This window comes from Acytostelium subglobosum, assembly GCF_000787575.1.
Source record: "Acytostelium subglobosum LB1 DNA, scaffold: scaffold5, whole genome shotgun sequence".
NCBI lineage: Eukaryota > Evosea > Eumycetozoa > Acytosteliales > Acytosteliaceae > Acytostelium > Acytostelium subglobosum.
In genome coordinates, this window is record NW_012236527.1 from 530,786 (window position 1) to 545,093 (window position 14,308).

General features: G+C 44.9%; 8 protein-coding genes across 8 annotated transcripts; 2 read left to right on the forward strand and 6 right to left on the reverse strand.

Moving 5' to 3' along the window:
• Positions 1-416: 416 nt before the first annotated feature.
• SAMD00019534_029820 (hypothetical protein) lies at positions 417-734 on the forward strand (the record flags this gene model as incomplete). Its single annotated transcript, XM_012901115.1, has 1 exon — positions 417-734. The coding sequence occupies one exon, from the start codon at positions 417-419 to the stop codon at positions 732-734; it is 318 nt and encodes a 105-aa protein (XP_012756569.1).
• A 253-nt stretch (positions 735-987) lies between these two features.
• SAMD00019534_029830 (hypothetical protein) lies at positions 988-1,587 on the reverse strand (the record flags this gene model as incomplete). Its single annotated transcript, XM_012901116.1, has 1 exon — positions 988-1,587. The coding sequence occupies one exon, from the start codon at positions 1,585-1,587 to the stop codon at positions 988-990; it is 600 nt and encodes a 199-aa protein (XP_012756570.1).
• A 641-nt stretch (positions 1,588-2,228) lies between these two features.
• Positions 2,229-3,113, reverse strand: SAMD00019534_029840 (hypothetical protein; the record flags this gene model as incomplete). Its single annotated transcript, XM_012901117.1, has 1 exon — positions 2,229-3,113. The coding sequence occupies one exon, from the start codon at positions 3,111-3,113 to the stop codon at positions 2,229-2,231; it is 885 nt and encodes a 294-aa protein (XP_012756571.1).
• A 207-nt stretch (positions 3,114-3,320) lies between these two features.
• Positions 3,321-5,011, reverse strand: SAMD00019534_029850 (hypothetical protein; the record flags this gene model as incomplete). Its single annotated transcript, XM_012901118.1, has 2 exons — positions 3,321-3,572; positions 3,680-5,011. The coding sequence occupies 2 exons, from the start codon at positions 5,009-5,011 to the stop codon at positions 3,321-3,323; spliced, it is 1,584 nt and encodes a 527-aa protein (XP_012756572.1).
• An 840-nt stretch (positions 5,012-5,851) lies between these two features.
• Positions 5,852-8,980, forward strand: SAMD00019534_029860 (hypothetical protein; the record flags this gene model as incomplete). Its single annotated transcript, XM_012901119.1, has 1 exon — positions 5,852-8,980. A coding segment is annotated over one exon (3,129 nt), but the record flags the coding sequence as incomplete, so codon positions are not given.
• Positions 8,981-9,549: 569 nt separating this feature from the next.
• SAMD00019534_029870 (hypothetical protein) lies at positions 9,550-10,404 on the reverse strand (the record flags this gene model as incomplete). The annotated part of the gene is made up of 1 exon (XM_012901120.1): positions 9,550-10,404. The coding sequence occupies one exon, from the start codon at positions 10,402-10,404 to the stop codon at positions 9,550-9,552; it is 855 nt and encodes a 284-aa protein (XP_012756574.1).
• A 443-nt stretch (positions 10,405-10,847) lies between these two features.
• SAMD00019534_029880 (hypothetical protein) lies at positions 10,848-11,142 on the reverse strand (the record flags this gene model as incomplete). Its single annotated transcript, XM_012901121.1, has 2 exons — positions 10,848-10,997; positions 11,083-11,142. The coding sequence occupies 2 exons, from the start codon at positions 11,140-11,142 to the stop codon at positions 10,848-10,850; spliced, it is 210 nt and encodes a 69-aa protein (XP_012756575.1).
• A 2,605-nt stretch (positions 11,143-13,747) lies between these two features.
• Positions 13,748-13,966, reverse strand: SAMD00019534_029890 (hypothetical protein; the record flags this gene model as incomplete). The annotated part of the gene is made up of 1 exon (XM_012901122.1): positions 13,748-13,966. The coding sequence occupies one exon, from the start codon at positions 13,964-13,966 to the stop codon at positions 13,748-13,750; it is 219 nt and encodes a 72-aa protein (XP_012756576.1).
• Positions 13,967-14,308: the final 342 nt, after the last annotated feature.

Genomic DNA, 14,308 nt, shown 5'->3' on the forward strand with positions numbered 1-14,308 from the left:
CCACATAGCAGTCGCAATCGCCATGGACGGTGCCATTTCCATATCTTCTCAGTGTGACCTTGTAATGTTCACCTCTCGATCCGTTCACTCTAGCCATTGCATAGCTATGTCCACAGTACTTGTTATGAACGCGGCCACCACCACATACCTCTGGTCCTCTCTTGATATCGCCCAAGCGTGAGGCATATTTCTTTAAGTTGTTTCATAGTCTAGGTATGTGTATATTAATAGAAGAAGAGTTGTTGCTTATACTATTGTATTGAGGAACAATGACACGTTGAATGCAGACAAGCTTGCTGGGGTGGTGTCGTGTAGCTCACCAACTTGGAGGGTTCCACATCACACTCATTCATTCATTCATTCTATAATACACAACATGATTACAAGTAATCTTCTTGTACTACATGTTGATGTTAATGAGGTTGTTGATGACCGCGATCAATGCTAGTACAACAACTGTAGATGTAGTTGGTGTTGTAGTTGTCGCTGTGTTTGGAGTGCGGTTGTCTCCAGTAGTAGTGGTGGTAGTGGTAGTAGTAGTTGACGTGGAAGTAGTCGCAGAAGTAGTAGAAGTAGTGCTGGTAGTAGTGGTTGGAGCACCGCATGTTGTTGGAGGACTTTGGCATGTGTTGCTTGAAGCACACCAGAGACAACCACTGATAGCACTACAGGCGTCTGAAGCATTGAGTGTTGTGCAGAATGATGATGGTCTCTCACAATACGCACCAACATAGTCGGATTGACATTGACACTTTCCAGATGGACCAGGAACGATGCACTCTCCTCGTCCACTGCAGTTCTTCATACAGCTAGGAACACTGCAACCTGGGTCTTGATAGTAGTCAACACATTGACACATGCCATTATTAAAGAATGAATGTCCATCGCAGTCTGTAGCATTGACACATGACTTGCCAAACTGAATGTACAGTAGCTTGCCAACGGCCGAGATCTTGTATGTTGGTGTGTCAGTCGTCTTTGTGTATGTCACCTTGTCCACTGCACGGTTGGCTTGGTATTCGATGTTGTTGTCGTTGATGCTTGACATGAGCAGGTATTGGACATTGGACACGGGTGATTGGAGATCAATTGACCATTGAGCACCAAGTTGCCTGAACCTAACAATCCATTGCCTATTTGGACTGTACCTGCGGTGATCGTTGCGTTGAATGGGTCAATTCTGCCGGGAGAGGTGATATGGATTGAATCGAATACGATCTGGCCATTGGCACCAAGATCAAGGAAGTCATAGAGCTCCAACGAGCCAATCACCAGGAGTTTGCACGAATAACCTTTGATTGTGGACTTGAGTAGGGTCACGACCCTAATTGATTGGACTCGAACCTCGATGGCCGAGGCGGGGTTCGACACTGTTGACTGGGCGATCCTAGCGTCTGCCGTATCCATCGACACCTGGTCGTAGGGTGATGATGGTATCATGGAAGTGACCGAGCCTGCCGATGCCAATCTGTTTAGATTCGATCTCCATAGAGTGATATGGTTGTTGCCAGAGAAGGTGAAGATGTTGACATCGCTTCGAAATATGTAGCAGTATGTGTTGTTGCCAGCGATTAAACTGCCAGTCATATTTGCCAGTTCGACTTGTAGGCGTACATTGGTGAAGCGGGACTCTTTGACATTGAACATTCCCTTGATTTGAAACACAAGCATGACCGTTCAACCGTAGAAGAATCATTTCTTGGACCAACTGCAGTGAGACTGTTCAATGTGATAATAATATCTCCAGGAGTAGTAATGGATGACAACACAGATGTGGAGGTCAGGTCGATCACAACATCATCTTGATCGGTTGGCAACATATTACCAATCCAATTGGCAGTGTCATTGAACTGACACCTCACATCGGATGGGCAGCTGACAGTCGAGTTCCAGTACACAGTCTTGGCATCACTAGTCTGGATACAGTTGATCAAAGTCCAAACCAACACAATAATTATTATATTACTACTAGTAGACATTTGTTTTAAATATATGTTTGATATTATTATTATTAGTATTAGTATTGTTATTGATCCAAGAATGAATTAATGTATGATTTGTGACCCTTTGATTGGTGCGCCTCTTCGTTTGCCACCAACCCGGGTGCATCTGTCAAAGTTTGTTCAAAGACGCGCATTGGTGTCGGGTGGACCCGAAACTTCCCCCCAACATTCGACACAACTCAATGTCATGTGTCACTAAAGATGTACTAGTTGTTAATGAGGATGTTAAAGGAGACAGCGACCAATACGAAATATAACAACAATGGTCGGTGTTGTGGTTGTTGATGCTGTGCTTGGATGATTGCCAGTGGTAGTAGTGATTGATGCAGTGGTCGTAGCAGTGGTCGTGGCAGTAGTAGCAGTAGTAGAGGCGGTAGTGGTACTCGTGGATGTAGGAGCACCGCATGTCGCAGAAGGACGTTGACATGTGTTGATCGAAGTACACCAGTGACAACCGCGGACTGCTGCACAGGCGTCTGAAGAAGTGAGTGTTGTGCAGAATGATGATGGTCTCTCACAGTACGAGCCAACATAGTCAGATTGACATTGACAAATGCCAGCTGGACCAGGCACGATACACTCTCCATGTCCACTGCAGTTCTTTAGACAGCCAAGGACACTGCAACCTGGGTCTTGATAGTAGGTATCACATTGACACATGCCGTTATTGCAGATGGCATGTCCGTCGCAGACTGTTGGGCTGACACATGACTTGCCAAACTGAATGAACATTTGCTTGCCAACAACAGAGATCTTGTATGTTGGTGTGTCAGTCGTCTTTGAGTAGATTATATTGTCCGCGATACGGTTGGCCAGGTAATTGATGTTGTTGTAGTTGATGCTTGATACGAGTTGATATTGGACATTGGCCACTGGTATATATGGTCGGAAGTCCATTATAATTGATGAGCCCAATATCCCTGGGATTCCATCGACGACAATGGCAGCATTAAACTGGTTGGGCCTAACGAATGCCAAAGTGCTGCTCGAGTTAGAGTTAAGTATACCGTTGATTGTAAGGCAATTGCCAGTGGCACTCCAATCACCACAGCTAATCTGTCCTGGGCCCAGTTTCACGATACCAGTGATCGTTGCATTGTATCCCGCCATATATATTTATTAATAATAATATTATAATGATAGTAAATCAAGAATGATCATTCACTACTTGATGGATTCTGATCCCCCGTCGTTTCGACAATGAGGCCTCGAGGGAATCTCATGAAGTCTTAATGGATTCAATCCAACAAGGTTGAACATCACTATTATTACTTGAATTGAAATTATAATGATTGATCGTACTAGTATTAGATGATGTTAATGACAGCCATCAATGCAAGAACAACTACAACTGAGAGAGGTACTGTTGTTGAAGTGGCTTTGCTTGGATGGTCGCCAGTAGTAGAGGTAGTAGTGGTAGTGGTAGTAGTTGATGTAGCAGCAGTAGATGTTGTGGGTGTAGTAGTAGTAGGAGTAGTAGTGGTGCTCGTGGTTGGAGTAGGACTGCATGTCGTAGAGGGACGTAGACATTTGTTGTTTGAAGTACACCAGTGACAACCTTGAGCTGAACTACATGTGTCCGAGGCGGTGAGTGTCGCGCAGTATGATGATGGTCTCTCACAATACGCACCAACATAGTCGGATTGACATTGACACCTTCCAGATGGACCAGGTACGATGCACTCTCCACGTCCACTGCAGTTCTTCATACAGCTAGGAACACTGCAACCTGGGTCTTGATAGTAGTCAACACATTGACACATGCCATCATTACAAATAGCATGGCCATTGCAGTCCGTAGCATTGGCACATGACTTGCCAAACTGAATGTACAGTTGTTTGCCGTCGGCCACGATCTTGTACTCTGAGTTGTTGTCGGTCATGTTGTAGGTTACTTGGTCCTTGGCACGGTTGGCTTGGTATGTAATGTCGTTGTTGATGCTCGACATGAGCAGGTATTGGACGTTTGGCAAGGTTGTCATTGTTTTGAAATTGACCAACATTGCCGAGTTGAGTATCGATGTCGTTCCATTGATGATTACAGGTGCATCAAACTGATTGGGCTGTTTGAATGTCAATCTGCTGCTCGAGTTTGAGGTCACATCACCGTTGATCATTATGTTGCCCGAGTCTAGCCATCCATTGCCTATTTGTACTGTGGCTGCGGTGATTTTTGCGTTGAAGGGCTGGAGACGACCGGGTGAGCCGCCATTAATCGTATCGAATAATAACTGACCATTGGCACCAAGGTCTAAGTATTCATAGATCCTGGTCGTGGACGATATGACGAATTGGCACGAATAGCCTTTAAACGTAGACTTGTGGAGGTTCACGACAGTAAATGGAGTGACCCATATGTATAGAGCAGAGGCGGGATTGTTCACGGTTGACTGATCAATGATCACGTCATCAATCATGATATTCACTTGGTCGAATGGTGACGATGGGATCATCGATGTGGGCGAGCCAACGGATGTGAAATTGGCCAAGTTCACTCTCCACAATGTGACCTTGGTGTTGCCAGTGAAGTAGACAGTGCTTACATTGCTATAATAGATGATGCAGTATGTGTTGTTGCTTGCGAATATGTTGCCAGGGACTTTGGACTCTGTGACGTTGACGAATGCATTGGTGAAACGCGACTCGCTGACATTGAATGTGCTATTGATGACTGTGAATGTAAGCTTGGCCATATCACCCTGTGTGTTACTATCATTTCTTGGGCCGACCGCTGTGAGACTGTTGAACGTGACGTCTGCAGACAATGTGATCACTGACTCTTCAATGTTTGAAGCCAAGTCAATCACGGCATCGTCTGTGGTGCTGGGCAACACATTGCCAATCCAATTGGCAGTGTCACCAAACTGACACTTCAAATCAGATGAGCAGCTGACAGTCGAGTTCCAGTACACAGTCTTTGCATCATTAGTCTGGATACAATTGAACAATGTCCAAACCAACAATATATGTCCAATTAATATGATATATCTATTATTTGTAGTTGACATTATTTATAACTAGTTATAATTATTTATACTATGAGTCGATTCGAATTTGATCGATTCGAATCGTCATCAGTAGTTTTTTGTTCGTGCAACTCTTCGTTGATCATTTAGAAAACTTCGTACAAGTATGATTATCTTTCACTCCAGATACATATACATATCTATTACTAAGCTTTAGACTCAAGTCATAGAGGATTGATGATCATAGTGACACTACTCCATAATCATCTAGTACTTTCGAGTCCTAATGATCATCCTCAACTGTACACTTGCTGATGAATAGTATGATTATGTCCATCCCCTATCCAACCCAACCCAACTACTACTACTATTACTACGCTTCAATTCTAACTAACAGCGATCTCGACATGACAGGTTATAAATATCTTCAGGTGTTAGAACGCTCGTCCAAACATTCGTAATGAGCATATTCGAATGCGACATGTTGGGCCAACCGACAAAACCCTTTGAAGCGGCACCCAACAAAAGCCAAATATCGGGTCGAGCTTGTTCAGCGAATGGCTCTGACAACTTAGGTATGACAAGCTTGTAAATATCCATCCATCATTGACATGACACCAATCACAACTACTCATTCCCATTCATTCATTCAACTTCCACTACACATTCAATCATGCGATTACAATTATCTCTATTTATTCTAATATTGATCACATTCAGTTCCAGTTCTGTTGTCTACTCTGTAAATATTAATTGATATAACTAATTTGGAACTATTCCAATCACTCACTAACTCACTCAATCACTTAATTATTATTTTAGGCCACTTGCTCGGTTGACCCAGTATGGCGTGACCCTGCACCATCACCTGATGGACCGGTATCTCCACCATTCACAACATCCACATCACCTTATGTATTCAATCTTCCATCATATAATGATTGGAATTATAATACATGGTATGGTGGATTGCTTGGTTACACTCAGTTGCCAACTGGAGCATTGTACTCTGGTATCGATATCGGTGGTTCACTCAACGTCACTCATAGCAAATGGAATGGACAGAACTTTGTGATGGCATCACTTGCCCGAGACTTTTATCTTCGCAAGGATCACACCTATACCATGTCCTTGGACCTGCTCACGGGCACTGCCAACCTGGCTGTCAACCTCTCATTGTGCGCCTATCCCTCGTACAATGTCACAAGGGGCAAGTTCAGGTTCGAGAGTGGTGTGCTTGAGACTTCAACATGCTTCCCATTCACTCAGACAGGTGTTAACCTCGCCAAGAATACTGCATGGACGTCGGTATCATTGACATTCACCCCATTGGCGGACATACCAATTACTCCTCTTGGTTTGAGTATGTTCACCAAGCCCAATGCCAACCCATCAACTGTGTTCTTGAGGGGAATGAAGTTCACCGTTCTAGCTGCCCCTCACACCCCTCCAACTTTGCTCACCAAGGACTCTGAGATCGTAAACCTTCGCAAGCCAACTACTGGTCTGATCGCACAAAACAGATCTACTTGCCCACATCTCCAGAGTGGTCTACTTCATTGGCATGATCCCGCTACATGGGGTGGAGCCATCCCATCGCCATCATCCGTGATCACACTACCAGAGAACTCCAAAGTACTCATCTCATCATGTTCAATCATTCCCGGTGCGGTGTTCCTGAAGATTGTGGTGCCAGCCACAAGCCAGCTTATCTTCTCGGACGCCTCATACTCGATGACAATCCAGGACATGGATGTTCGCGGCCAGCTCCTCATGGGAACAAGTACATGCAGGATGAATGGCAATATTGAGATTGTGTTCACTGGTCAGTACACGACCGCGGACACCATTGCACCAAGGATGGGCAGCAAGGGAATTGCAGTGGCCAAGGGTGGATACATCAGTGTCCAGGGCAAGCAGTACTATAAGACATGGTCGAGACTCGCCTCACATGCCTATGCATACGAATCAATCATCTACCTACAGGACACTGTCAACTGGGAGCCTGGCCAAAAGGTGTTCATCACGACCTCCAAGTACAAGGACGAGTTGTACCCTCAGAATGAGGTCCGAGTCATCCGCGCAATCTCTGGAAACAAGATTGAGTTCACCGAGCCCTTGCAATTCTTCCATTATGCTGGCCAGGAGTACCAAGCCGAGGTGGGACTATTGTCACGTCGCATTGTGTTCCGTGGAGCCAACGACTCGGATGCCAATCAGTTTGGTGGACATGTCCTGACAATGAGCAATGGACAATTTGCTGGAATTGAATTGATCAAGATGGGCCAAACCAACATCAAAGGACGTTACCCACTCCACTTCCATCTGGCAGGCGTGGTGAACAACTCATACATCTCAGACTGCTCGACACACGACACATTCTACCGCTGCTACACGATCCATGGCACCAACAACTTGTTGCTCACACAGAATGTCGCCTTCAATGCCATCGGACATTGTTACTACATTGAGGATGGTGTCGAAGAGAACAACACCATCTCATTCAATCTTGCCGCATCCGTCCACACCATTGGTCGTCCGGCCGATGGCTCTGCCCAGAATGCCCAGTTTGGTGAGACTTTCCAGCAGTCACCCACACTCACCCAGCCCGCAGACTCTGCCGCCGGTTGCTTCTACATCACCAACGCGTACAACCGTATCGTTGGCAATGCTGCCTCTGGTGGATGGGCATCATACGCCTTCCCTAACCTCGTCGCACCAGTCGGATTCTACAGGAATCAGACCAACATCCAGCCCGAGTCAAGGCCCACATTGGAGTTTGATGGAAACACAGCACATTCATCTGGATACTACTTTAACAACTTTGGAGCATGCATCTATTGTGGTGGTCGCCTGTACTATGCCAACAGTACTACTGATCAGCTCACCTATATCTCTGGTCGCCAGGCACGCGAGACCAAGGACGCAGTTGGCAAGACTGCTTGGATGAGATGGACCAACACCAAGACATGGCAGTGTCCCAATGGAGTGGGTCATTGGGGCAATCAGGTAGAGGTCGAGGTCTACGAGTCGCACGACAATGAGAAGTCTGGTACAGTGTTTGGCGCGGCCTGGATGAACAACGCCATCATCAATGGGTTCTCAAACAATCCGGTGGACCTCCGCTTCGAGGAGTACTACGAGTCAATCAAACGTCAAGGCTTCCAGTTCTACGACACTGTCACTCAAACAATCATCACCAACATCAACTTCCGCAACTTCCAGCACGATCCAACTGCGCCACATCCCGAAGCCGACAACTCGGTCATCGTGTCCATGACCCACAGCGATCTGAACAAGCCACAGCAGATCTCGGCTACGCGCAACATCACCTTCACCAACGTGCAGCACTCACAGATCATTGGCCATTACATCAGAGAGACTGGTGCCAGCCGTTACTTCAACTACATCGACTGGGATGGTTCCAGCGTCGGCGAGACCACACCACAGATCATCGGCTCCTCACTCAACTGGTGGTACTTTAGCAACAGCTGCGTGTTCAAACCCGAGTGGCGAGTACATGTCTGTCCCAAGGGCAGCGCGCAGATCGGCACCATCTTGTTTGAGTCGCCCGGTCTCACAGCTCGCCTCGAGGAGCACACCATACTTGGCAACACTTCGTTGTTCGCACCAAACCTTCCTGCTGGTCCGCACACGGCCTACTTCACCAGCAACCCAGTGATCACCGGCATGCTCAACATGGGCTGGCATCTGAACTTTGCCAACTTGGTCTCACCACCAACGTTCACTCTTCAAATAAGGCAGATACCATTTGGTAACTACCTATTGTTGGCTGTGCCCTACCCTGCTGGAACTACATTCACTGGTGTTGCCGAGCACACATCGGGTAACCCAAGGACCACTCTGACCAAGGCCACCTCACAAACTGCTGTACTATCTGGCAATGGATCATTATATCACTTTGATGGTAGTAACCTATTTATCAAACTTGTCAATCCCAAGTTGACTGGTTCATCATCTGAGGCATATACAAGAGGTGGAGCATCTGTTGTAAGTTATACTATTCATTCATTCATTCATTCATTTATTCATTCATTCATTCATTCAAACATCTATATTCATTCACTTTGCTAATCAATCAATCTCGATCCTTCACTCATTTAAGATAAACTTGTATCGTGGATACCAATATTCGATCACAGCAACATGTCCTACATCAGATTGCAAGCGCACTATTCCATCTGTCTTGCCAACATGGTCCAACTAACTTGCAAAGTAGATGGGTGTCGCACGACAGGTCTTTAACATTTTGCAAAGTGAGTTTGCAACACATGCATTCACAACTCAGGTCATTTGTTTTCGCACAAACACAACAATAATAATTACTACTTATAATAATAATAATAATAATAAAAATGGATACAGATAATAATTATAATAATAATAATAGATTAGAGATAACAACTGTGTTGTTCAAAAGATTGATCACAAATAAGATTGTGTTTAGATCTATTATGTCACAGGTGAAGGTGATACATCGACGTTATTAATTTGAATCACAATTGAACATCATAAAGGATAATAAAGCAACATAACTTATATTACATAGATGGATGTATTCATTCTAGATAGTCTTCGTAGACTTCTTCATGAATTTCATATTCCACCTGATCATCAGATACTGGATCGTAGAATTCTAGAAGGTAGTCGATGATCTCTTTGGTGGAGTCGCGTATTGCTATGTGCCATGTCTCATGAATGTCGCCTTCACTTCGATTCAAATGCAGGAACTTGAGCTTTGGGAGATTGGAAGTGAGTGCTGCACTAGCCATCGCGGCAGATGTACAGCCCTCTGTTCGATTATTATGAAGAAACTCTATGATGGGGATCGAGGCTGCTCTGTCCATCGCAGCAGTGGTACAGCCCTCTGTTCGATTGTGGTGTAGCCACTGGACAATATCCAGATGTCCAAGGAATGCAGCTTCATCCATCGCGTTGGTAGTGCAGCCCTCGGTCCTGTTGATATGCAAGTACTCCAGAGTGTTGAGATGGCCATACTTGGCGGCTAGGTCCATTGCCCGCTCAAGACACCCTTCTGTTCTGTTGTGATGCAGGAAGTCAACTACGTTGACGTGGCCTGATTGTGCCGCAAAGATCATGGCGTTCGTTGTACATCCCTCAGTCCTATTATGATGAAGGAACTTGATTACATCTAGATGTCCATTATATGACGCCGTGTTCATAGCCTGAACGGTACAGCCTTCCTTGCGATGGACGTGCAAGAACTGGACGATGTCCAATCGGCCAAACATTGCGGCGGTATCCATTGCACGCTCAGTGCACTCTTGATCAGGGTCGAGATGAAGGTGACGGGTAACATCGAGGGAGCCAGAATAGTCCAGTGCTCTGTATGTCGCCTTCAGTCCACATTCTTGTAGTTGTACGATTGAGTGTAGGTCTCCAACCAGTGCCATCCAATCAACGACGTAGCAAGTGTCTGTATCACTTTGTTTATGGAGTAGTTGTTGAATGGCATCTCTGCGATGTGACTTTATGTATGATACTATATATCTATGTGCACTCGCCTTGAGCCCCTTTGTAAAGAAGTCTGTTGGTACACATGTAGGCTGTACACTAACATAGACGATCCATCTTTGAACCAACTGTTCCCAATTCATTCTCTTCAAATAGCCACGTCCATGTACTATCCCATTAACCAATCGAACTCTATCAAATATAAACAATCTTAACCATCTTATATTAATTATATGTTTGAACAACAGTGTTGATCTATCTGTATCTATATCTGTATCTGTATCTTTGATCATTGTTGTAAAATGAATGATTGATTGAAGTTTAATCGCGATATTTATTGTTTGGCGGCACGCGGTGGACTGGAATTGATGAACAATAATGATCAGATGGCAATGAAGCATCCCCTTGCGTCTGTGATGGTCGATATGACATTATTCGTCTCAATTGATATAGTATTCAAATGCTTCCTCGTATGTGGATTCTGCTTCGTCTTTACAATCTCTGTGATCACTGATGAGATACTCATGGTGTCCTGTTTGATTGGAATGATTCCAGTGTTAGTGAGTGAGTGAGCGAGTGATTGATTGGAATGGTTCCAGTCTCCCACGGATACATACTGATACAATCTTGTTGATTAGGTATGAATAGTCTTTGGAGAGGGTGTCGTCTTGTCTCATTGTACGGTAGAGTTGATCAACTCGATACCAATAGATGCCAAGTGAATCATCTTCTCAAGTCCACGACAGAGTGCTGCCTGTTGTGATTGATTTGACAACTTGGCAAGTACCCCTGCAGTGCGCCAAAGTATTCATTGTACTGCTCTTCCAACTCGAATGATTCATTGCTGGTTGTCAATGAATTGGGCTTCTCATTCATCACCAATGTGTCGTCCTCCATCGTCTCCTTGATCTCGGTGAACAGTGCCTCCACCGCCGGCGGACTTCATGTCCTTGGGCACCTTGCGATTGAACTGATGGATCTTCATCGTGGACTCTATCGATATCCTCTCGATCTCTTGCTGTGTAGTCGGTATCTTGAAATGCTCAAAGTATCGCGCTGTCAAACTGGTTGTCGGGGAACACTTTAACCCTCCAAGGTAATCGAGGTCACTTGTTCTTGGTTGCCGAGGTAGTGGATGAGGTTGTCGATGTTGAGGTTTCTGGTTGTGATCTTTCTACATTATCCACAATAGATACATCAACGGTCTCATTCATTATCACTTCCTGTTGTTGGTCTTCTTGTTGTCCTTGTAGTTATTTTGTTGATTATCATCATGTTCATGGTCATCACTAACATCCCCTTCTTCTTTCCAGCCATTAAATATATTGTTATTACTATTATTATTATCTCTATCACTTCAACAACACATAATAAAGATCAAAGTAGTTTGAGGATTGAGAGAACAGGGAGGGTGACAACCTAGCTACCCCCACCTTTGCGTTCATCCATGAACTTCTCACTTTGACAATTGTTGACTTCGCTCAATCATTCACTCGACTTACAGATACACAATATATATATATATATTCAATTGTGGAGATGAAATATATATCCACAAATGAATGCTATCAATTCTGTTATATTTGTTGTTGATGTAATGAAAGTGCGAGTTGGTCCATCTCAGATAATTATATCCATGTCCATGCCAGTTCCAAAAGGTCCATGGTCTTTAGTTTTCCAGAGCTTTGGTTATGGATGATGGATTTCCATTCGAATGGCCTGGTGTGTAGTTCACATTGACTCGTTGGATGGACTCTGGAATAAAGATGAATGGGGAATTGTATGAATCAATTAATTGATTAAATGATTGATAAATGACCTTAATAATTATTTATGCCACCCTTTTTGTTTGTAAACGTGATGTGTAAAGCACAGTGTAGTAGTCGAGTTGGGTGATCTGGCAAAGAGCATTGATTAGGCATGACTAGTGCTTGGTCTTCAAATGCTCATCCAGGCCACTCTTCCGATCAACCCCTTGGTAACTGCTTAGACACCAGATGGAGGTGATAATTTGATTGAACATATGCGAACCTACAAAGAATAAATACTACTAGTGCGGTAATCATCATCATCACTGTGTTGATATATTTGTGTATGTGTGTTGTTGATTGGTTAGCCTACACCTCTTATATTATCATTTTGATCGATAGAATGGATGATTAAGGAATTAACCCACCACAAATGCCAAAATGATAATATAAGAGGTGTAGGCCAATTAATTTCCTTCCACCACAAACCAGGGTAAATGAGGCTTTAGCAGGGTCAATTTGTCTTTCAAATAGAAGCAGTTTATATACAGATACAACAACAACAGCAACAACAGCAGCAGCAACAACAACAACAACAAGTATACATTGCTGCGGCACCTCAACACACTGCAGCCTACATCGACCCAACCACTGCATCATCTTACATCCCCTGTGCCATTGGGATCGATCCATTGAGATTGAGTGATGACTGCACAACCGCATCGTTTACGCCTTGATAGAGGATGGGCATAGAGGTGGCCAGAGGAGAGATGGTTGGCGTCTGTGCCTGGTAGTATTGGATTGGGTCGTAGTAGCTCTGTTGAGGGTTGTGATACAGGCTGGCGGGGATGTAAGATGATGCATGATTATGGCACGAGTAGTAGCTACACATGTAATGAATTCATATTGCATATAGCAACAACATCACAGTGTAGTAGTGTGGGTTACTACTTCATTCATTCATTCTCTCAAGCAATCAATCAAGGGCAAGCAAGCAAGCAGTCAATCAGCCAGGCTTGCAATCAAGCAAGCAGGTGCGCCACTATTAAAGAGGACTTAATATTAAGCTTTGTGATAATAAAAAAGACCAAAGATAGAGAGAGAAAGAGAGATATGATTACTAAACATTGCTCATTCTTGAGTACAAGAGTGCTTCTTGCGCTTATTCTTATTGTGGCCAGTGTCACATGGACAGGTAATTACCAAGATCGGGTAGTTTGGAGGATATTAAGTTAACTCATACTAATATATTTATTCAAATAATAGATGCTAATGAATGTAACTTACCATGTGGCCACGGCTTTGTTTGTTGCCAACCTATGCCAAGCTTACCACCAAAGTGTATCAATATGTGTACCTTTTTGCGATGTCCCGCTGGCTTCTCATGCTCGGTTAACCCGCTGAACCAAGCAAAGTGTCTCCCACAGAGCACTTTGTCAACTGGTGTGACTACCACCGTTTCCACCCAGTCCACTGTTGCCAGCACTGTGGCTACCTCTACTGCCAGCACGGTGGCGTCGACCTCAGTGTCCACTCAGTCGACTGTTGCCAGCTCAGTGGCTTCCTCGACCGCCAGCTCTGTTGCGTCAACCACTGTGTCCACCCAGTCGACTGTTGCCAGCTCAGTGGCTACATCGACCACAGCCTCGACCACAGCCTCCACCACGGTTTCGACCACCAATGCTGCGTCAACAATTACACAGACAACCACGGCAACAACAACGGTGACAACAACTGCCACTTCAGCTGTCATCACCACCACCGTCTCTACTCAGTCGACCGTGGCCAGTACCGTAGCCGGCGTCACCTCGACCACTGTCACGACGACTGCCACCACAACGTCGCCTGCCAGCACCATTACCCAGACTACAACCGCCACGACCACCGCAACTTTGTCTGCATCAACAACCACAATCACCACAACGGCATCAACTACGATGTCAACAACGGTATCACCCACTAGCACAATCACTGCTACCACTACCGTTACAACCACTGGTAAGCCAGTAACGACTACTGTCTCTACCACGGCCACTTCAGGCACTACGACGGCCACGACMACTGYCTCAACTACTAGCAAGCCACCTATTACGAC